Genomic DNA, 19604 nt, shown 5'->3' with positions numbered 1-19604 from the left:
TGGTTAAACGAAATTCCTCACTGAAATATAGATCATGGTGAACAAGTAGCGGTAGTGTACCATTTTCCGACTGTTTTCTCAACGCATACATTTTTCCAGCAGCAATCTTCCACTTCGAACGAACGAGCTGCTATCACGACGTAACGTTCGTACGTGAACAATTGGTGTGTTTCAATCATGGTCCCGTGGTGCGGCCTCGATCGTTTTGATTTATCCCGATTTCATTAAATTCTAATGGCCACCGGCACGTGAGACGACCGTTTTATCGTCTCCGTACATCCGCGAGAGGCCCTGACCATCCTTATATCTCGAAGACAAAGTACACGTATCAGGAATGCACGGCATCGTGCACCAGCATACGGTAGCACGGCGCGGCATTAATAATTCATAGCGGTGCGAACGGGGAAGGGTTAGGCTTTGGGGAATTATAAATATTTAGATCGTTCCGGAGATCGCCGCGAAGAAACGCTGGAAACGCCGTTTTGTGCCCTTTCTTTCCACGCTTTTCTTTTTCTCCTCCTTCTTTCGTTTCGTTTCCTCAGGCGATAAGCCTCGCCGTTATGCCACTCAGGCTCTGGCATTGTGCGTGCGTGACTCCTTCTTGCTCTCTTGCAAACATCATCGTCTCCGTGTTTTACCTTCTTTTTCTCTCTATTTTTCGAGAGCGTCTTCTCTCCGCTGTTCGCCATAAATTTCGCCACGTGAGTAGCGTGCTCCGTGGGTCCTCGAAATGGCGCGGCGATATTAAAAATCGGAAACAGGCCATAAACCTGGCGATGGTGGTTGTTTCGCGTATCGAGTAGCGCGATCGATCACTCGTGAAAAAGCCTCTTCAGTTTGGCGTTCTTGGAAGAACCGGGAGATGCGGAAGGGTGAAACAAAATTGGACACTTGCGAGAGAAATTTTAATAAGACGGTGTATCGCTGTTTCGTAGTTTATGTTAAGGAAGAGAGGGAAAAAGCCAGAGGCGTTTTCTGCAGATTTGCGCAATAAGAAAACGCGTTTCTGTGCGTGGGATCGAATTCTTCGCGGCGGGAGCTTTTTATTACTCGCTTAATGCCGCGGCTGAACGCGTGGATTTGCGCAATTTCGCTTTGTGCAAAGTGGAACGCATCTTGTCTTGCTTAGAACACTGGCTACGCCACCGCGCGCCTCCTTCTTAACCTAAACGTCGAAAGTTCACGTCTTTGTTATACCCCAGCCTCGTTATTCACTATCAATAGGACGTTATTATTAATCCACCTTGTTCCTCTCTTCTTCTTCGTTCTTTTTTCTTCTCGTTCTCCCTATCTATGCGTACCTGTTTGTTATTTCTCGATACATCGAGCTGATCGATTTGCACGGTAGCGTACAGTTATACCAGGCCGACCTTACACCGTAATTATCCCCTTGCCTGATTCCGCCACTTCTTCACAATGTATCTTATTTAATTCCACGGGTAATAAAGACCGGTGATTACTCGCGGGATTTTCAATCTCGCTCGTGACTGTACACGCTCTCGATTACCAAGAGGTGTGTGTTCAACCTATTACCTCTATTGGTTATTAAAGGAAATTATCCATCGTGTAACTACCGTATCGAAGCGTTCGATCAGATCGACGTTTTTTCTTCCCCCTCTCCTCTCTATCTCTGTTTCGATATCGAACCGTTGACGTGTTCTAATCCGCGTCGTAATGCGGAGAAATCGACTTTCCTCTCTTGTCGAGAGCGCGAATGCACCCCTTTTTATCCACTCCAAGACACCGGTTCGCTCTCTCCCCCTTCTCGATGAACCGCACCAGCGTTCACGCGACCTCTCTTATTTCCTGACCTCGCCAGCCTTGACCTAGGCCTTCTCCCGCGGGGGTCGATCAATCAATGGGAAGACTGCCGCAGCCTGACATCGACTAATTGCGTAAACGACCCGATAATGGCTCGTCTCAATGTTTCCAGGCCGCGATGTCGGCTCGATGAAATTTTTACGTCGAACAAAGTCACGACTGAGGGTTGCTGGGATCGATAGGCTTCATGACTTCAATGTTGACCGATCCAAGTGTTGCACCGTCGGGCTGTAGGAGTGGGAGACAGAATTGTGTCGTTTTCCGAAGGAAAATTCTCTTTTTGTAAGGGGTGGTCAATTTTGTGGGTGCTTTGGTATTTAATATTCAGAGTCAGACCTTCTTCGGTGATCTTTTGTCTTACACTATTCTATTTCTGTTATTCAGAGATTATGGTCATACCAGTAGGAAAGTTCTCTTTTTTAGTAAGGAGTGATCAATTTTGATCAAAGTGTCGGATTTCCTCGAGCGACGTTTTCTCTTTGTCGAGCAACAGCCGCGTTTCTTCACGTTCGAACGCAGCGTGCATCGAGATAGAAGCGACTTGGAGCGTGTATAAACGGTGACAACGGTTCGCGGCGAGGGCTTAACCGTGCACAATGCGACGCTGATTACTCGGTTGAAGTTTAGAACTACGCTAGGGTTACCGGCTTTCAATTGTTCGTTGCGTAATGTTCGATCGACGATAATCTGTTCGCAGCTAAGCCTGGTGCGCGCGGAGAAGTGCTTCCCTATTAGCTTTCGGTTACGTTGCCAGCGTGTTACCTTTGCCTGGGATGGATATTAAGTCGATCGATGACCATTAAGCCGTGGGGCAAATTGAAATTCAATAAGCTCGCGCGCGCGTCACCGAATCAATGGCGGATTGGTAGTAGGAAACGTTCCGTTCATTCGTTTGCCTCCGTGTGTTCGTTAGGTCTTTCCTATCTTTTCATCGTCCTTCGTATTAAAAGAAAAAAAGTATTCCATCTGACACACACAGTATTCCTCTTTTTCCTTTTTTTGTTTCAGTTCATTTCGTTCAATGGATTAACGCTACGTTGGTGAAGAAGTAGGAACCGAGGACAGCCCACCCCAATTGGAATTTCGAGGACGTTTCAGCGAGAAAGAGAGATCGCGTGTAACGATGTAAAGAACAATGTAACACCGTTGCCGTTCAATTGACTGCAACAAACGTGTGCTGTGAAGAATAGCAGTGTGCAAGAGACGCAAAGGAGAAATAAAAGAGAGAAGAAGAGAGAGAGAGATAGAGAAGGAGAGAAAAATAGGAAACGAAAGGAAAGGATAATAATCTGGCGAAGGAAAGGTGGCGCGATCGATCGGTTCCTTAAAAGAAGTGCCCGATCGATCGTTTCCTTTCGAAGGTACGCCTAGCGCTAGGATCACCTGGCTTTCTTTTTCTTCCTTTCCCTCCCCTTTGCAACGAAGCTCAACGGTGCTAGATCGCCACACGATCGCTCGACAGTCGACACCGCCTACTTTCTATCGCCCTGAAACGACTCCCGAGGTGCACCGCCAGTAAAATCCTCGAGAAACGAGTTTTACGGCCGATTCTCACAGTGAAACGCGACGAAACGACCGCAATTACGCGGGGCATAGTATCGTCGCCCTCGTCCTAACGCTTCTTTCCTCTCTTTCTCTTCGTTTCGTTTACTCTCGCTAGATCTACAAATCCATACAACCGAGAAAAGAAACGCGTGTAAAACCTGAGATTTCTAAAAATTCGTGTGGCGATCTCATCGAAACCCTTCATCTTCCGCCTTCGTTTTCTCAACGTTCTTCCACCTTTTCTAATTTCCAGCTTTGTCGTAGGTAAACCTCTACCAGGACTACAAATATCCGCGGAGAGTACTCGCGAGATCGAGGAAGCAATCCGAGGGAAGGTCATAATACACGATTTACCCTTGTATCATAAGTATACTAGATTAGATTAAATTAATACCATCCAGGATTTATCGTCGTTTGTTGGCGACACCAATTTCAACGCTGAACTGTATCGTACGATACGCGAAGCGGATACACCGTGCACAGAGAGTTGCGCGTAAAAGCTAGACGAGAAAATTCAAGTAGACAGAAAGGGAAACTTCTACGTACGTACGTACCATACGTACCGTACAACACACACACAGCTATACACATACACGTATATAGGAGTAAAATCGACGAGGGAAAGTAAGACGAGATGTACAGAGATCCGAATAGTTCCTCGGGAAGTGGCACCTCCACAAAGGGCGACGATGTCGAGATCGTTAGCAGATTTTTAGCGCCTTTGTGCGCGAGGGATGAAACTGCCAGAAACATCGCCCTGGCAGCGGCCAGGAACACGGTCGAGGGATGGCTCGGAGGGGTCGGTAGTCCGAATCATTGGGACGACGCCGGTGAGATGGAGGATCTGGAGAACATTGGGGGAAAGTTCAAGAGCCAAGATGGAAGGTAAGTGTCTCGTCTGTCTATGCATCGCGGCCTTTTTGCATCGATACGTCTCGATAAAACCCGTTCGTGTCAATATTGAGAAAGTTCCGTATCGCTCGAATATATCTTTTAATGCCTCGCTATTAGCAACGAGGAACGCCTACATTCGATACACCGTATCTCGTCCATTTATTCAGCTACAATGTTGCTCAGACTTATACGTGTTTTTTGTAATTAAATTACTTCCTGAGTATAGCTCCAGGCAAATTTCAATTCATCGACGACGGTGTACGGTTTGTTCGAATGTACAGTTGAGAGGTTTATTAATATTTACACGTTGGTGTAACGATCGATCGGGGAAACCTTTCGTATGAATTGTACCCCATGGACGTTGTTGAAGAATTAACAGAGATTTCGTTAACCTTTCACGCGAAGATACGACATGAGCATCGAGCGATCACCGATCAAGTCGGCGCCGAAGAACGTGCTGTCCCCGATCCAGCCGCCTCTTCTGCTTCAAGACACCTTCAGAACAGAGGGTTTCTTCCCGCAAAGTGTGACCGAGATACCAGCGTTTCTGGAGGACAACAGCCTGGAATGCTCCGAGAGATATCCATCGGGATCGTTCGATTGCGTGGACGGACGTCTGGGAAACGAAACTGGGTACGGGACGCCTAACGAGAGGAGGAGATACGTCGGCGACGTGGAGAGCTATAGATCTGGTCACTCGACGTCGTCTGACGAAGGGAAAGGCTTCAAGATCGACGCTCAGGACCGATGCCTGAGGTTTAAGGATAATTCAGAGACGAGATTCGGGTCGAGCTGCGAGAGCGAGAGAAAATACCTCGGTTCCTCGTCCAACGAGAGATTGAACGAGGTGAGCCTCGAGGACAGGCCACGGACGAAGAATTACGTGAAGGTGAAAGGCGCGAAGCAGAAGCAATTGGAGGATGACGAGCTGGACTCTGACACCAGGATCTACGGGAAGAGCCCCAAGTTCGACGAGAATCTAGGCGCGAACTTTGATCGTAGGAATCTGAACTTCCGCTCGAAAGGTGATATGCCGACGCGTGATCGTCGTTGCTGCGACAGCGTGGACGATGTCTCGTTCGACGAAACGGAGATGATGATCAGAAATCGGCCGAGTTATCGGACTGAAATCGAAGGAGTTGTGTTCAATACTCTGGACGGTTTCGAGAACGAGAACGCCAACGAGATATATCACAGACAGGACGATATTCGCGCCGAGGATGTGAAGCTGAAGAACTTTGAGATTTACACGGACGAAACGTTCGACGACGGTAGACAACGTTGCACGCGTTCTGAACAACCGTTCGATTATCTGCGGAAGAACGACGAGCGTAAGTTCAGCGCTGGACAGATCAAGAGACCACTCTCGCAGGACGAAGACGTCTCTTCGAAAAGCGGTAGGGTGCTGGAAAGCCCTGACGTCACCCCTGGGGATGTCGGCAGGATGCTTAATCTGGGAAACGCTCTGGACGGTCCAAGGCAAGCGCAGGCGAATAAGTACTTGAGCCTGGTGACGTTGCATCTACCGGTGATATTGAGGCTCAGCGTGAACTGTCCCTTCCAGAACGTTAGGATCAAGTGCGCGGAGATACTGGAGATGGTTCAGGTGAGCGCATATTAAATCTTTAATTACGCACGGTGTAATAACCGGCTGGGCTAGTGTAATCTCTGTGTATAGTTGTGTTGGTTTTGCGAACGTTGTTATCAAAGGTTCGGAGGTTCTCGGAAGTTTCGGTAAAATTAGAACGGGGGAAAGTTTGTTCGTGAGAGTATAGTAGAGATATAGGAAATAAATTGGGTTCTCTCCGTGTGTTTTTTCGTCCTCTGAGTCATTCGTTTTATGAGCACCTTATTGGAACGTCTCGGTGGAACCGTTTAGAAAACGGTGAACGCGCTCCACGGAGCGATTTTATGCGCCTTGTCGAGTTGCTCGTAAATAAACGGGCCACGGTGGTCGGCCCGTTTCGAGAAAAAGGCTATTTTTATTTTCTTTCACCATCGAGAATAGTTGCGTCGGTTTTACGCGAACTTCGTTGATGGCCACTCTCGTTGCATCGGCCGGAACTGATGCGTGTTGCGTTAATGGAGTTGTTTTAACTGTCTATTCATGGAACAGGTTCGAACCGGGGCCTAAAAATATGTCGGCCATTTTGACTTGCTCGTTGCACGGTGCTCGAGACGTGTCTGAAATAGCGATCGGCGATTGCCGATCGATTTATCGGGGTAGACGTTGCTCTTCTTCTTTTTTTTAAGCGAAAAAACGATCGTGTGGTTCGAGATTAAAAATAACAAAGTTTTGCGCACACAGACACACACACACCGTGTTATTTGCATCGTCTTTTTGGAAGTTGTTTTTATAATCAGTACACACATGGCGAGCCTGTACTATGTAAAGTCTGATCAATAGTTCCGTATGACTCATATGAAATACATAACGATCAGAAAACAAAGTTCTGTGCGCCAGTAATGCAATACGTTTCGTTCATATTGAATTACGTACCTTACATGTGTATATATATTTTTTTTCTTAGGACATTGATTAATTTCTCAATTTTATATTCGTTAGTTTTCTTCATTTATAAAATCAGACGAGATATTTATTATGTTTCTTTAAAATCATGAAAGAAAAAAATCTCTTCGCCCAACGTGGGGCTCGAACCCACGACCCTGAGATTAAGAGTCTCATGCTCTACCGACTGAGCTAGCCGGGCGGTTGGGTAATACGTTTAGCTGGTTGTAGTGGAGTAACTTTCCAGGAATAAGGCCTTTAATAACTGAAATATTTATTACAGGATAGGGGACTTCCAGTTCCAGTGCCTGCTTTCGATGGACCTAGTGCCTTTGTTCCTAAGTCTGAGGTAAGTACTTCCGCACTATTTTATTTGTTCGATATTCTCTGATAACTGTTTTTCAACAATGTTGCAATGAAATTTTCGCAACTGTCGTATATTGATTGACGAGCGACGATAAGAAGTCAATGTCAGATGTATGAAATGTTTAAATACTTCACTTTACTATTTGTTCACTCTTTTCTTTTTTTTAAACGTTCATCGATGATTAAAGGGAAACAAATTAGGGTAAGATTTTCGTAGGATTGTAATGAAATTTTCATGCGAAATATCGGGACAAGAAAAACAGACCGATTATAGCCAGTTTAATCTAGGACATCGAATTGGCGCTCGTAGCGCCGATAAGTTTTGCCTTATGATTGGTAGTTGTCGGTAAAAGCGAGTGTCACGATTGGCTGAGAGGAGCACGATGCCATGGATTGGTTCACATTTACTTGTCCCCTGGTAACCTTCAATTTAGTCTAATTAAGAACAATTAGGTACTCTCGTCGCTTAAACTGCAGCACTGTGCAACACGTATGTCGAAGAAATCTTCATTATCGACGGAGCAACGAATACCTAGTGAAATTCGTTTCATAAAGGTTCCGATTTACCATAGAAATATTTATATTCGTATCAAGATGTTTATGTAACGACGATTTTTTAAATATTCTTCTGTTTTACATCGATAATTGGAACTTTATCCATAATTTATATAATTCGTATTTTGTTTAATATGCATGTTTTCCGTTTCTCGAATGTACTTTGCATAAACACGCCGGAGTTTATTGTTTTAACGATATTTTCGAGGTGCCACTTTAACAGTTATCCGAAATGTTTCCCACGGCGATCTATAGATGGCGTTAAGAGCCAGAGGGCTCGTTAACGTGCAAATTGTCGCGCCAATTAAATTTAGTTAGCGGAATAAATTACAAAATTAAACGCGTGTTAAATAAACTCGTTTGTGTTCCAACCTATTTTCTTACCGTTAACATCGGTTGTTCTTAGATACCTCTCTGCATTATTATCCCCGTTGCTAACAAAATTTCTCTCGCATCGACAAGCCATTCGGGGGATTAGATAAGAGAAAGTACAATGCGTACGTTACGTAATTCGCGATAATAGAAAAAGCGTTCCATTAACGCGAGCATATGGCGTCCTCGACGAGGGACGGCTAAATGTTCCATTTTTTTGTCCAGCGGAAACAAAAAAATCACGTTTCATACATCTGACAAAACATGTTCATTATGCGTATTTTTTTTGCAGCCACTGCCGCGGTAAATTAAACACTTCTTTCCTTTCATTGACTTTTTCCTCTCTCGTGCTGAAGTTCCCATCGATTTTCGATGTTTCGCGTTTCAGCCCCCTTTTATTTACCAAATTTCGCATGCGAGTGAATTTTCACTTCGCGCCAGTTCAATTCGTTTCCTTTCCAACCTATGTTCTGTGCAATCGAAGAAATAGAACGAAAGAAGGGGGAAATCAGGTAAGTACGAACTAAGGTTATCATTTTTACAAATAACGTACACACAACAGCCGCGTGCGAAAATATTTCGGAAATTTTCAATTAACGCGCGAATAATTTTCAGATATTTTCTTTTTCACCCCGATCTTTCACAAACTGGCGAATAGTTTATTAAATCACTCCGCGCCATTTGTCACCGTATCCTCGCGCGATGTCCAGTTTCTCCCTCGACGTACAAGCGCTCGTTTAAAGTAAAGAACATATTTAGCTGCACGCGAATGGAAACGGAATTGCACAATGAAAAAGTAATTACCTTTTGCGTAACGTTGCATTTTGAAAAAAAGAACCAACGGTTCGCAATCGCGTTGTTTTCACGTTGTGCAAATACCGTGTATTGTTGTGCATGCACAGAACTGCGAATATAAATCGCCGACATTATGAAATTTTTTACGTTAACGATATTGTTCGGTTCACCAGTCAAGATAAGTGCCGTGTTACTCGTCGATTTTCCTCTGCGTCTTTAAATACGTCGAACGACACGCGTGCGCGATATTCGCAAGTTTCTTCAATTCAAATGGAAAAGGAAGAAAGCAAAATGGAGGAAAAGAAAAAGCTTTTCTCAGTTTCTTTTTTTTCAGGTAAAGTCGTTCTTTCATTCGCGAACGAAGATCAATGTTCCGCGTTCAGTTTCCCATGTAACTTCTGTTGCTACGTGGAATACGAACCATAATTGCCTGTTTATTTCGCGAACTCGTACGAACACTCTGCCGGTAATTATAACTCTCGTCCATCTTCATCGCGAGGTTGAAAAACCGAAGGTGTATCGTGCGAACCGAGGTTCAAATCCAAGTGCGCCGGTCAGACGATGAAACTCTACTATCTTTCTCTCTCTGCTTCTCCTCTTTTCGCTTTTTTATACCGTACTCGCACTTATCGTAATTACTACTGACAAGCAGACAGAGTCCTGACAGAGTTAAGGCCGGACACGCGATTCTCGAACGCGTTTATCTGATACGCGGTGTATATTAGGTCATCCTGAAAATTCTCGATCTCTTTCGAGGGATTTCTTTGCGTCTTTCCGTGTCTTGGAGACGCAGGATGTTTATCTGTGCTCTTCCAATATGTTGGCTGTTATGAAAATGATTTGCAATGAAAATCTTCAGTTTCAGTGGAGTTTCGATTTTTTCGGGCGCATGTAAGATTTCTTTCTATTTTCCTCTGTCACAGAGATTAGAATTCATATGTACAGCGAATTAGTGCTCTTGCAACACATTGGCAAAAGTGTATCGAAGGTTATGAAAATGATTTGCAATGAAAATGTCCAATTTCAGTGGAGTTTCGATTTTTTCGGGCGTATACTAATTGTAGGTTTGGATTGGGGAGATTCCTTTCTATTTTCTTTTTCTTGTAGGGATTCGAATTTTTGTGTAAACGGAATTAATACTCTTGCAATTGCAAAAATGTTCAATTTCACTTGAGTTATATTTTTTCAAAATGGACGATTTAACCATTCGACAAGTTCATCCCGTGTGAGACTCGGGAAGGCGACAAATACTGAACTTGTTTAACTCAAAAGAGACTCTAGGAAGAAAGTTAAAAAGGGACGAGATATTGCCATAACTAGCACGTAGGGTTGTGTATCCCTTGTTTTAAGAATGCTCATATCCGACGTAGTTATTCAATTTTTTCACCTTAATTCATAATTTTATTAGATCGTCTGTAGCGTCGTGGACTTTGATCAAGTCTTATGACCAGGAGTTCTGGCGCAGGTTCACGATAGTTCTCGCTGGTCCGAGGTGGAATGAAACTTGGTTCTTGGGTTAGATGCTTCTCTTTCGGTTCGTTGATAGATGTTTAGTTGAAATTCGGTTATTCTTTGTTTTGACCATGTGTCTCGTGCACTCGTACTGTTAAAATGCTCTGTTTTCAGGTGTGTAGATGTATATATAGGGATTAGGTTGGTTCTGATTGGTGGCTGTGTTATGGAGGTGGAGAACGTGGTGTGTTCTGCTATTGGTCGACGAAAACTGTGACCTTTTGGTAACGAATGTTTTATGGTCCCGAGTGTTTTTGGGACCTATTGTCCGAATGTCGCGCTAGTGAGTCCACGGGGGGTATATTGCGGTCTTCCGAAAGTCGGCACCTCGGTCTGGCGGCCAAATGTGACTAAGTGGCTTATTACTACAATCCGCCGAACCGAGACTTCGTTGCGTCCTCATCAGGTCGTCTCTCAGTTGACACGGCGCCTTATCATAAAACGAGGAGAAAAGAATTCTAAATCTCTCTCTCTTGTTCCCGTAGTTGCTCAATCCCACGTGTTCGTGCAACGGAATTCAGCGGGTGCTGCATCAAGCCAAGTTCAAACTGGCCTGAATTTCTAACATGGTATGCGATTTCTGTGGTATCTTGGAGAGATGCCCAAAGTTTGCCAAGAGAAAGAGCGAAGGGAAGGGTCACTGCGTGGATGAGAATCGAGAGGAAGAGAGACAAGAGAGCTCTGGGGAATCCTGGCCGGGTGATTGCGAGTCGTAGCTCGGTCCAGCGACCGCAAGTGGCTGCAAGTGTCTCGTATACAAGCTCCATTAAGGATCTAATTGAATCCCTTTCTTGCTATTTTCTTTTTTCCTCCCTTCCGCTGCCCTCGTTCCATCTCCCTCTCCCCCGAAACCACGCTTGGAAACGTCGTTTCTATCGGAAATGTTTGCTCCCTCACCTCACCGCGAAATCATATTACCGCAATCGTGCTACGGGAATCTTCGAATTCGCGTAATTGCATTAACACGGAGGGGTCTCGAGTCACATATAACTGATCGGGGTCGGTGACTTCTTTCTATACGTCTTTCAATTGCCCGACTACCATTCGTCGTCGTCGTCGTTAGCTTGAAACCAGCCCACGTGCATCGCGAATTACACTCTATTCGCTTATACAGGGTGAGCCTTGTGACACAGGCAACCCGACTGTCTTCTCTAAATACCTACGGTGCTGCGAGACAATTTTTGCACTGCAAAAGGTGAATATTACACTCTGTCTATTCGCTTATACAGGGTGAGCCTTGTGACACAGGCAACCCGACTGTCTTCTCTAAATACCTACGGTGCTGCGAGACAATTTTTGTATTTTAAAACGCGAATAAGATGGGAGACAAATTTTCTTTTCATTTTCTTTCTATACGCAAACATGCGTAGCAATGCGATCACAAGATGAGCTTTATTGGATTAACGGGTTGAATAAATGGTGTTCTCTGTGATTTTATTTTCTTTGAAAATCGCAGTCGAAGTGAAGGAAAAACAGCCGTAAGGGCACGGCAGAATGTCTGTTGCGCGTTTAAGAAAAAGAGACTATTATATTATTTTGACTAAACAGTGTTTCTCATATATGACACAATTCATTTTCGCTTACTAGCTGACGCATTATCAGCAACAATCCAACAAGCTTCGACTCAGAAACTTTAAATTAAACGTGAAACTTCCTTTGAAGAAAATTTCTTCATCCTTTGAAACTACTCAGATTACGTATAAAAATGACCTCCTACCACCGTAGCTAGAGGAGATACAGGTGTCCCTCAATTTACGCGGAGTATCCGTTCCACGATTCGCGAATGAAAATCGCGCAAATGAAGTCTGTCGCCACAGCCTTATCGATGCTTTTTTATTCAAGTACGCGCAGGATGACTGGCACAACGTAATGTACTTTTATCCTTATCTCATCCAGCACCGACGCGTTTCAACATCGCCGAATAAGTTACTGTGTACACTCGTTACTTTTCAAACTGCTAGGAAAATATATTTTCTGGCCGCGTAAATTAAGATCGCGCGCAAAAACTACCGCGTGAATTGAGGGACCCCTGTAATTAGGTGGTTTAGGTGCTTTCTCGCACAACCCACTCTGTATGCAAGATTTCACTGAAACGAAAAGGTCGAGGAAGATTGGTACGTTATCTCTGTACTTGTTCCTAACTCGCGACTGTTAACTCTTCTCGGAATTTATCCGGCGGATTATTGACACTGAGTTATGGTAATTGCTCGCGCACTTACGTGAACACGTGACGTAAGCTGTTACGAGACGAGTGATTTGTACGGAGTTGTGTATGAAACGAGGCGAGGGACTTGGAGAAATAGGCGGAGGGATATAAAAGGGATGGCGTAAAACGGAGAGGAGAGAAAAAAAGGGAGAAACACGGGAGGATAGGGTGGAAATAGCGAAATTTCTCACGTAAATCCTCTGCCACACGGCCACGTAGTCCCCGCTGCTCGGTTTGTAAGCCTTCGCGTAAATAACCAGCTGCTGCCTCCCAGAATACCTATAGGAATATTACCCCGGGAAATATTTTCCAGGGACGAATTGAAAGTGGTCAGGATATTTGATCCAATCTGTCTTTTCGACGCGGCGAAAATTTCGCTCGATTCTCGCCGGCGAAATGTTTATTGTTCGAGCGAGAGCATGTATGTACGTAACGTACGTGTCGAGGTGACATATCATTTTTGATACGTGAATCCGGCAACATTTGTAAAGTGTATTGTAACACGTTTTATCAATGTTTACACTCCGGTATTCCTCCGCCACGTTCCTTCTTTTTTCCCATTTTTCCGTATCCGCGTTTGCACGAGGTTCTGTTCCAGCGAAAAAGTTTCGTGCCTCTGCTTTGTTTCAGGATTCCACGGTTAATTGTACGAACGATCTCTTCTCGTGTATTTCACGTATCTTTAACCCTTTCGCTGCGGCAGATTTTAACCGACTGACGGTAAATTTTTAACCGCAAAATTTCTTATTTCGGCCGTTTCGTTTTAAGATTCGGTTTATTGGATTAAAATCGAAGTGCGTAATGGATAAAAGTAAGTATTAAATTAAGGTGAAAGTGCAGCAAACGATGAATTTTCAAAACGCCCATAGGCGTCAATGGTAACGAAAGGGTTAACGTGACCTAGTTTATCTTCCGGAAGTTACATTGTTGTAATACAGGAGGAGAAAATTTTACGCGATACTTTTCCCGTTTATTTCTCCCAAAAGCAGGGAAGAAACATTCCCCGAATGTTGTTCGCTGTGCTTTAATTGTTACGCCGATAATTCGATACGGGTGTCGATACCGGTGTCGGTAATAAACGACCTCGATAGCGGCGTAGCCCGATGATAAGGAATTTTTCATTTAGTTACCACACGTTCCTCCCTCGTTCTCTCTCTCTTTCTCTCTGGATGTCGATACCGCTTCGCGTACTAAGGTTATCTCGATGACTTATTACATAATATTGCGCGACGGATAAAAAAGGCATTATACCAGGAAATTGTATCCGTAAGCACAGGGATAAACGTATAGGTGTAATAATAAGATCAAAGGAGAGGAGGAGATTAAATAAACGAGGTAGATGGTATAATAAGAAAAAGCGAGAGAGAGAGAGAGAGAAAGATATATCTATACAGGGAAGAGAAAATGTGGTAGAGAGAAGGGTCTGAAAGAAATTGGGAGATATTTCACCCTTGGGAAAGATCGAGGAAAAATGGTAATCAGTAGTTGCCACGAATTCTTATATACTTTTCCCTTAGAAGTATCCAGCTTCTCGTAAACAAGGTCAATCGTTTGCTTAGGCCATTTCGTATCTCTTATAGCGAAGCAGGATTTATAGCTATTATTTACACAATACTTGTATTATTGATAGCCTTTTTTTTTTCTTTCTTCTCTCTTTCAACTCGTTATATCGAGCGTTATTATTTCTCTTTTTCTTTTCTCGTCATATTTTTCATCAATTCCAGCATTCCGTTCTGTTTGTTACCGTTAACGCGAGAGACAAGTTAATTCCAGGAGGGATCGTACGTTGGGCTTGCATTTCCGAGTCATTGGTCGTTATGGCTGACACGCCTTCCACTGCAGACACGCATTAGTTCCTCCTAATCTATAACAAGATAGCCAGGACTGGTCTTACTGGCTATCAGCCTGACATACTCGCGGCTAATTGCGATCTGTGGTCACGGCAAGGGCTATTTCCACCGCAAGCTACTATTGCGCCGTTTCTTCGTGTGTATCTTGCCCACGGTGAATTATTATTTGCGGTTTCTTTGCATGACGGATCGAGCGGGAACATAAATTGGCCAACTTTCCTTACTCGTCTTTCTCTGTCTCTGAGAGCGCATGTTGCAGCGGGATCGATGCAAATTGCCGATGGATTCACCGACGATCGCGTGTCATCGTTTCTCGAATTGCTACGAAAACACGGAAATCGAGGTTAGAGGAAACGAACCACAGCTTGAAACGATTGCCGAAGGTTCCACCGACGGTTTCTCGAGTTCGCGAATCCCCTCGACTTACCTTATGAAGAAACTTCCACGGTTCACCTGGTTTACACGTAAAACACTCGAAACGGTGTTTTCGGTCGCTTATAAGAGGCGGCTTATCTCGAGAGAGAGAAACAGAAGACGGAAAGATAAGTGCGACGACGGTGGAACCATTAAGATACAAAACGCTGTACGTGTCCTCCGCTCAGAAAATTCTAGATGACCCTGTTCATCTCGTAAGAAACTTGCGGCCAGTTGAAAATAACATTAACAGCCAGTATTCTCTGCTAGAGAAACTTTTCAGCTTCTCCTTGTTCCCTGAATTTGATTCTATTTTTATATTATAAAAAAATACCTGGACTAGCCACCTGGACTAAACACTCTGATTAACCCGTAGGAAAGGTTGCAAATCAAATCTTATTTGAAATTTTTCAAAACGTAGAAATGAACTATACCATTTTATATAAATATCCAATGCATTCTCTGAACAAATTTACGAAGGCCCATGCTCTCTGTCTTAATTAATCATTTGCCAAGTGACAATTATCTAACGTCGCTTCTCAGCCACCACTCAAAGAAAAAATAAATTTTCAATTTTCCACTCACAAATCACCTTCTGATCCTCAACCATCTGAAAAATAAATTACACAATCCCCAAAGAAAGTCTCCAATGGACAAATACCCAGAAACTCCAAAATCTCCACAAATTCTAAACTCCATCAAAGTAAAATCCAAATCCCCTTTCAATTCCCCGATTCCTATCCACCGACCATCTTCCCGAACCACACGCTAAAAATGCATCAACCTCCAAAAAAAAAAAAAAAAAAAAACAATCACCTGCAACGTGTGACCACTCGAGAAGATAAGCATAAATCTGACCGAAAGATACGCGAAACATGTTAAATACCGTTATCAGTTCGACTGTCAGCTGTCGCGAAATCCTGCGATGGTACGTTCGATTAACAATCGAGCGAGCGTGTAAACCGGCCACCCGCTTCGTACACGTCGCCGGTATTCGCGGGCCAATCGATTCCCGCCTCTAGGAGAAACGACGAATCCGGTGGTTCGTATAGTAAAACGGGGAGAGAGCGAGAGAGAGAGAGAGAGCAACCGGTGTAGAGAGAGTCTGTTGCGCGTTCACTAGCTTCCTCCCCTTTGCTGGTGCGGCGGCGGCTCCCGTCGCGACATCGCTCTTCGCGGGTGTTCATTCGCGTGTCAGACGTGCTTGAGGTAGGACGCCGCGGCTCCTGTGTGAACCAATCACCTCGTGGATAACCAACCGTTCCCTTTCTCTGTCCCCGCGTTCTTCCTCTTCTTCGTCTGTTCGTCACGTTCTCGAGGCCAACGTGTCAGTTCCACGTGCTCCCCTCTCGTATCGACACACACAGAACACGCACAGGGTCCACCACTGCTCGCGCTTCCGTCGTTCAGTCCAGCCGGTTTTCACCATCGCTGACGGAGGACCCGCTCACGTGTAATCCTCGCGTGTGCGACTCTTCTTTGCTCGCTGCCTTGCGTCACAGGTATGTGAGAAACATGTTATTCGACGGTAGAATTCTTCTCTAGCTACGGGTTTCTTTCTCATCGGACGTAGTACGGTGTCACGTATAGAAGTATTTACTCGGTGTATTTGACTACGCTGCGAATAGACGTCGGTATGTACGTTTGGTGTTTTTTAACTTCTCAACGCTTTCGGTGAATTTACCCAGGCACGTTTTATGTTTTTAAGTCATTAACGCTTACGGTTTTTCTCTGCTTACCGAGAAATCATTCTGTCTTTTTCTTCGGTATCTCCTGAACGTGTAGAAGGAAGTTTGCCGTTATTTACAACGCTGCGACTTGCGTACGTTCTTGTCATAGCGGAAAGAATAACGCGATATGGAAAGTGAAAGAAAATAATGAAAAAAATGCCACTTGTTGGACAATTCAAGCGTTGACCAGTTAAAATTTCGCATTCTTGGAATAAAATCACCGAGTAGCGTGTATCTGTGTCGTGATGATGGATAGCCGTGTGACAGTTGACCATTGCTCGGGAATATCAACGTTTCACAATCGCTCCGCCACTTCGGAGTGGTTAACTCGCGTCGCTATTTCGCGGATAAACGATTGCAACGTAACGGCGCATTGTCTTTCCGGGTGAAAAGCGCGACCTTGCACATTGGCGCGTTTCGCGGCCGACAGCCCGCTTCCGCAGCATCGTAAATTCGAAACGGCGCGGCGCGGCGCGCACGCGTCCATCGATAGCGACTGTGGCAATAAAACGGTAATCGCGTGAAACGTTGTCGATCGTTATTGCCTCTGGATAGAAATTAATCTTCCGTTTATACGGGGCTCGGCTTCCAATAATCTTTCGAGTACACACGCATGCACGTACACGTATCGAGGACCTTTATCATCGCGGTTTGACGTCAAGAAGGCCGAGCTCGTCCGTTCCGTTCGTTGTTTGCTTCCTTCGCTGAGATACCAAAGTGAGAGAGATACTCGTGGAACCGGTCGTTCCTCTAATTTGCGATGCTAATATCGAACTGTGTGTGCGCGGGTCGCCGGAGGAATTGCGTCGCGACGATGGTTCCCACGCGCCTCCACGGTAGCGTATCCGGCCTTTATGCGAGAAGTTAGCCCCTAGGTTGAACAATCCGAGCGCAAATTCCTCGCGATGTCCGTTGCAAATTTTCCGATAACACCGTGGGGGTGAACGAACAATGTGGAAAAGGCGGCCTCTGTTCGCGCGTCGCTTGTTAAACGCCGTGTGTAATCGCGTTCAGCCAGCGACAGCTATTCAGAGTAAGACGTGGAACTCGTTACGCGACCAGTCGGTCGTATTCGGTATGCTACACGCTCTGCTTCTCGTGAATTATCGATAATACCATTTGGATTTTTCGGAATTTTAATATAGAGAGAGTTGGGAGGAAACAATCTGTTCGACGTAGGAAGTTAGGTATCTGTGGTTAATCAGATGCATTCGGTTATACGTAAGAGGGAATGTTATCGAATTCCTGGAGGAATTGCGTAGAGGGGACACACCGGTTGTCAAATTTTACACGCGTTTCTCGTGCCTTCTGAATTATGCGTCGGGCAGTGGTGGGGGTAATTGCCGGAGAAAACAGTGGCGTGCATAAGCACGGATTGAAGAAGATGATTCGAGCCGAATTGCTAATGCCATTGCCACGATGCCTGTAACGAGATTACTCGCGGTTGGTTGTGCAAGGTTGCGCGGTATATTTTGCATAGAAACCTTCGAGTTCGAACGCAATGCACACACGCGTGAAGAAACGTGAAAAGCGAATCACGTGGTGATAAGGATATATCTGCACAAGGTTTCTTTCTTAATTCGTTTCTCGTTTCGAGACAGATAAACCGAGGGAATATGTACATTTCGTCGATATCAACCACGTTTATCTCGCAACAATTCATTTCTCTCGATGGCTCTATTTCTGCGATGTTTTCTTCGCGCTTTATCGTCGTTCATCGTTGCAACTCTGCCTCTCGTGTGATTCATCTCTTCCCTTCTTTATTTTCCTTTTTTTTTTCGTCACCGCGTTGCAATCTCGCGTTTATTGCAAGAGAGAGAGAGAGAGAGAGAGAGAGAGAGAGAGAGAGAGAGAGAGAGAGAGGCGAGAAATCTTCGGGCAAAAGTTAGTTAAGGGGTAGGGGCACGCGATAATTTTCTTCCGCGTCTCGAATTCGACGCTACCACTTTTTCGCGTGCTCGTTTCAGCCGCCTGGGAATTTTAATGAAACCACCGAACGCGCAGTTTCGAGGCACTTTGTTAGCCCGGCGAAACCCGGCCAGCCGGTGCATTTAAATGCGCATAAATACGTTTTATGCACTCGTTTTACCAGGGAAATTGTGTCGCGCCGGTTTCAAACGTCGTCGCCGTAGACGTTTCGCTGACGGCGAACGAACAAAGCGGAGGGGTAGCAGCCTAGGGACGCTCGTTTTTCGAGGCCTTCCGCGAATAAAAAAAAAGAAAAACCCCGAATAAATTCGAATTTCCGTTTAGCATATCCACCACTTTGTGAACGAACGTTCGCCCTGCTTTCTTGCGTCGTGGAAAAGAAAAAAAATGTAGCAAAGCGTAATCCGAGCTAAAGACATAATTACCCCGCGTGTACGTTGCTCGTTCGCGTGTTACCATACGAGGAGGAGAAATTCATTTTTCCTCGCGATCGCGAAACGCTATTTCTCCCTCCCGGGGGTTTGTTTCTTAAACGACGTTTTGAAGTAATGCCATGCTCGTAGAAGAAGGGAGAGAGAAAGAAGAAAAATCCCTCTCTCGAGCAGGTTGTAAAAAGGAAACCGTGTACATGCATAGAGCACCGGGTTTCTTTTACGAGCCGCTCAGTGATATGCAAATTTTCTGCAAATTTCCACCTTCTAAAACATGCTAAAAAGTCCCATCGCCGGGGCTCCTCGCCGCTCACTTAAGTAATACGGCCTCGCGAGCTCGTTTTCAGCCGTCTTTAACGCGAAATCTTCAATGGCTGCGCGTTTACCCTGCGAGAAACTCGATTAATTACCATTTTTTCCTCGTATATTCCTTCCTTTATCCTCTGTACCTCTCTTTGTCCTTTGTAAAAAAGAGGAGGAGGAAGGGCAAGTGTATTTTCAATCGAGCAATCGTAAATTGAACTTCGAAGTAGCTGTGGGGAATTCTATATTTTTCCATATCGGTTAGGATGGGGAAAAAAGGAGATCGTCGATCTTGCTTACAATTTTCCAACCGGCGTGTTTTTCGGTTCGACGTGTTTCCCGGTTCCGTATAAACGTATCAAAGAGGCAGAC

The 19604-nt window shown here is 44.9% G+C and overlaps 2 protein-coding genes and 1 non-coding gene across 3 annotated transcripts in view; 2 read left to right on the top strand and 1 right to left on the bottom strand.

Annotated features, from left to right (window-relative positions):
* Window positions 1-3676: 3676 nt before the first annotated feature.
* Window positions 3677-12094, top strand: LOC108573973. Its single transcript, XM_017936467.1, has 4 exons — window positions 3677-4251; window positions 4666-5866; window positions 7053-7118; window positions 11957-12094. Exons 1-4 carry the CDS (start codon window positions 4001-4003, stop codon window positions 12092-12094), a joined length of 1656 nt encoding a protein of 551 aa, XP_017791956.1. The 5' UTR covers window positions 3677-4000.
* On the bottom strand, window positions 6899-6971 carry Trnak-cuu. Its single transcript has one exon. It is a non-coding gene; the product is annotated as a tRNA-Lys (tRNA).
* Window positions 12095-15999: 3905 nt separating the features above from the next.
* Window positions 16000-19604, top strand: part of LOC108573991 — a 13057-nt gene continuing 9452 nt past the window's right edge. Inside the window, 1 exon segment of the mRNA XM_017936489.1 lies at window positions 16000-16341. The gene's annotated coding sequence lies outside the window, so the exon portion shown is untranslated.

The sequence above is a fragment of the Habropoda laboriosa genome, unplaced genomic scaffold (assembly GCF_001263275.1).
Source record: "Habropoda laboriosa isolate 0110345459 unplaced genomic scaffold, ASM126327v1 scaffold197, whole genome shotgun sequence".
Classification (NCBI taxonomy): Eukaryota; Metazoa; Arthropoda; class Insecta; order Hymenoptera; family Apidae; genus Habropoda; species Habropoda laboriosa.
This window is presented reverse-complemented; position numbering and strand designations above follow the sequence as displayed.

Bases quoted from the DNA above. Each gene is read 5' to 3' on its own strand.
- LOC108573973 (XM_017936467.1), top strand. From the start codon at position 4,001: ATGTACAGAGATCCGAATAGTTCCTCGGGAAGTGGCACCTCCACAAAG. The intron at 5,867-7,052 runs GTGAGCGCATAT...TATTTATTACAG, and splicing joins AGATACTGGAGATGGTTCAG to GATAGGGGACTTCCAGTTCC. The intron at 7,119-11,956 runs GTAAGTACTTCC...TTCGCTTACTAG, and splicing joins CCTTTGTTCCTAAGTCTGAG to CTGACGCATTATCAGCAACA.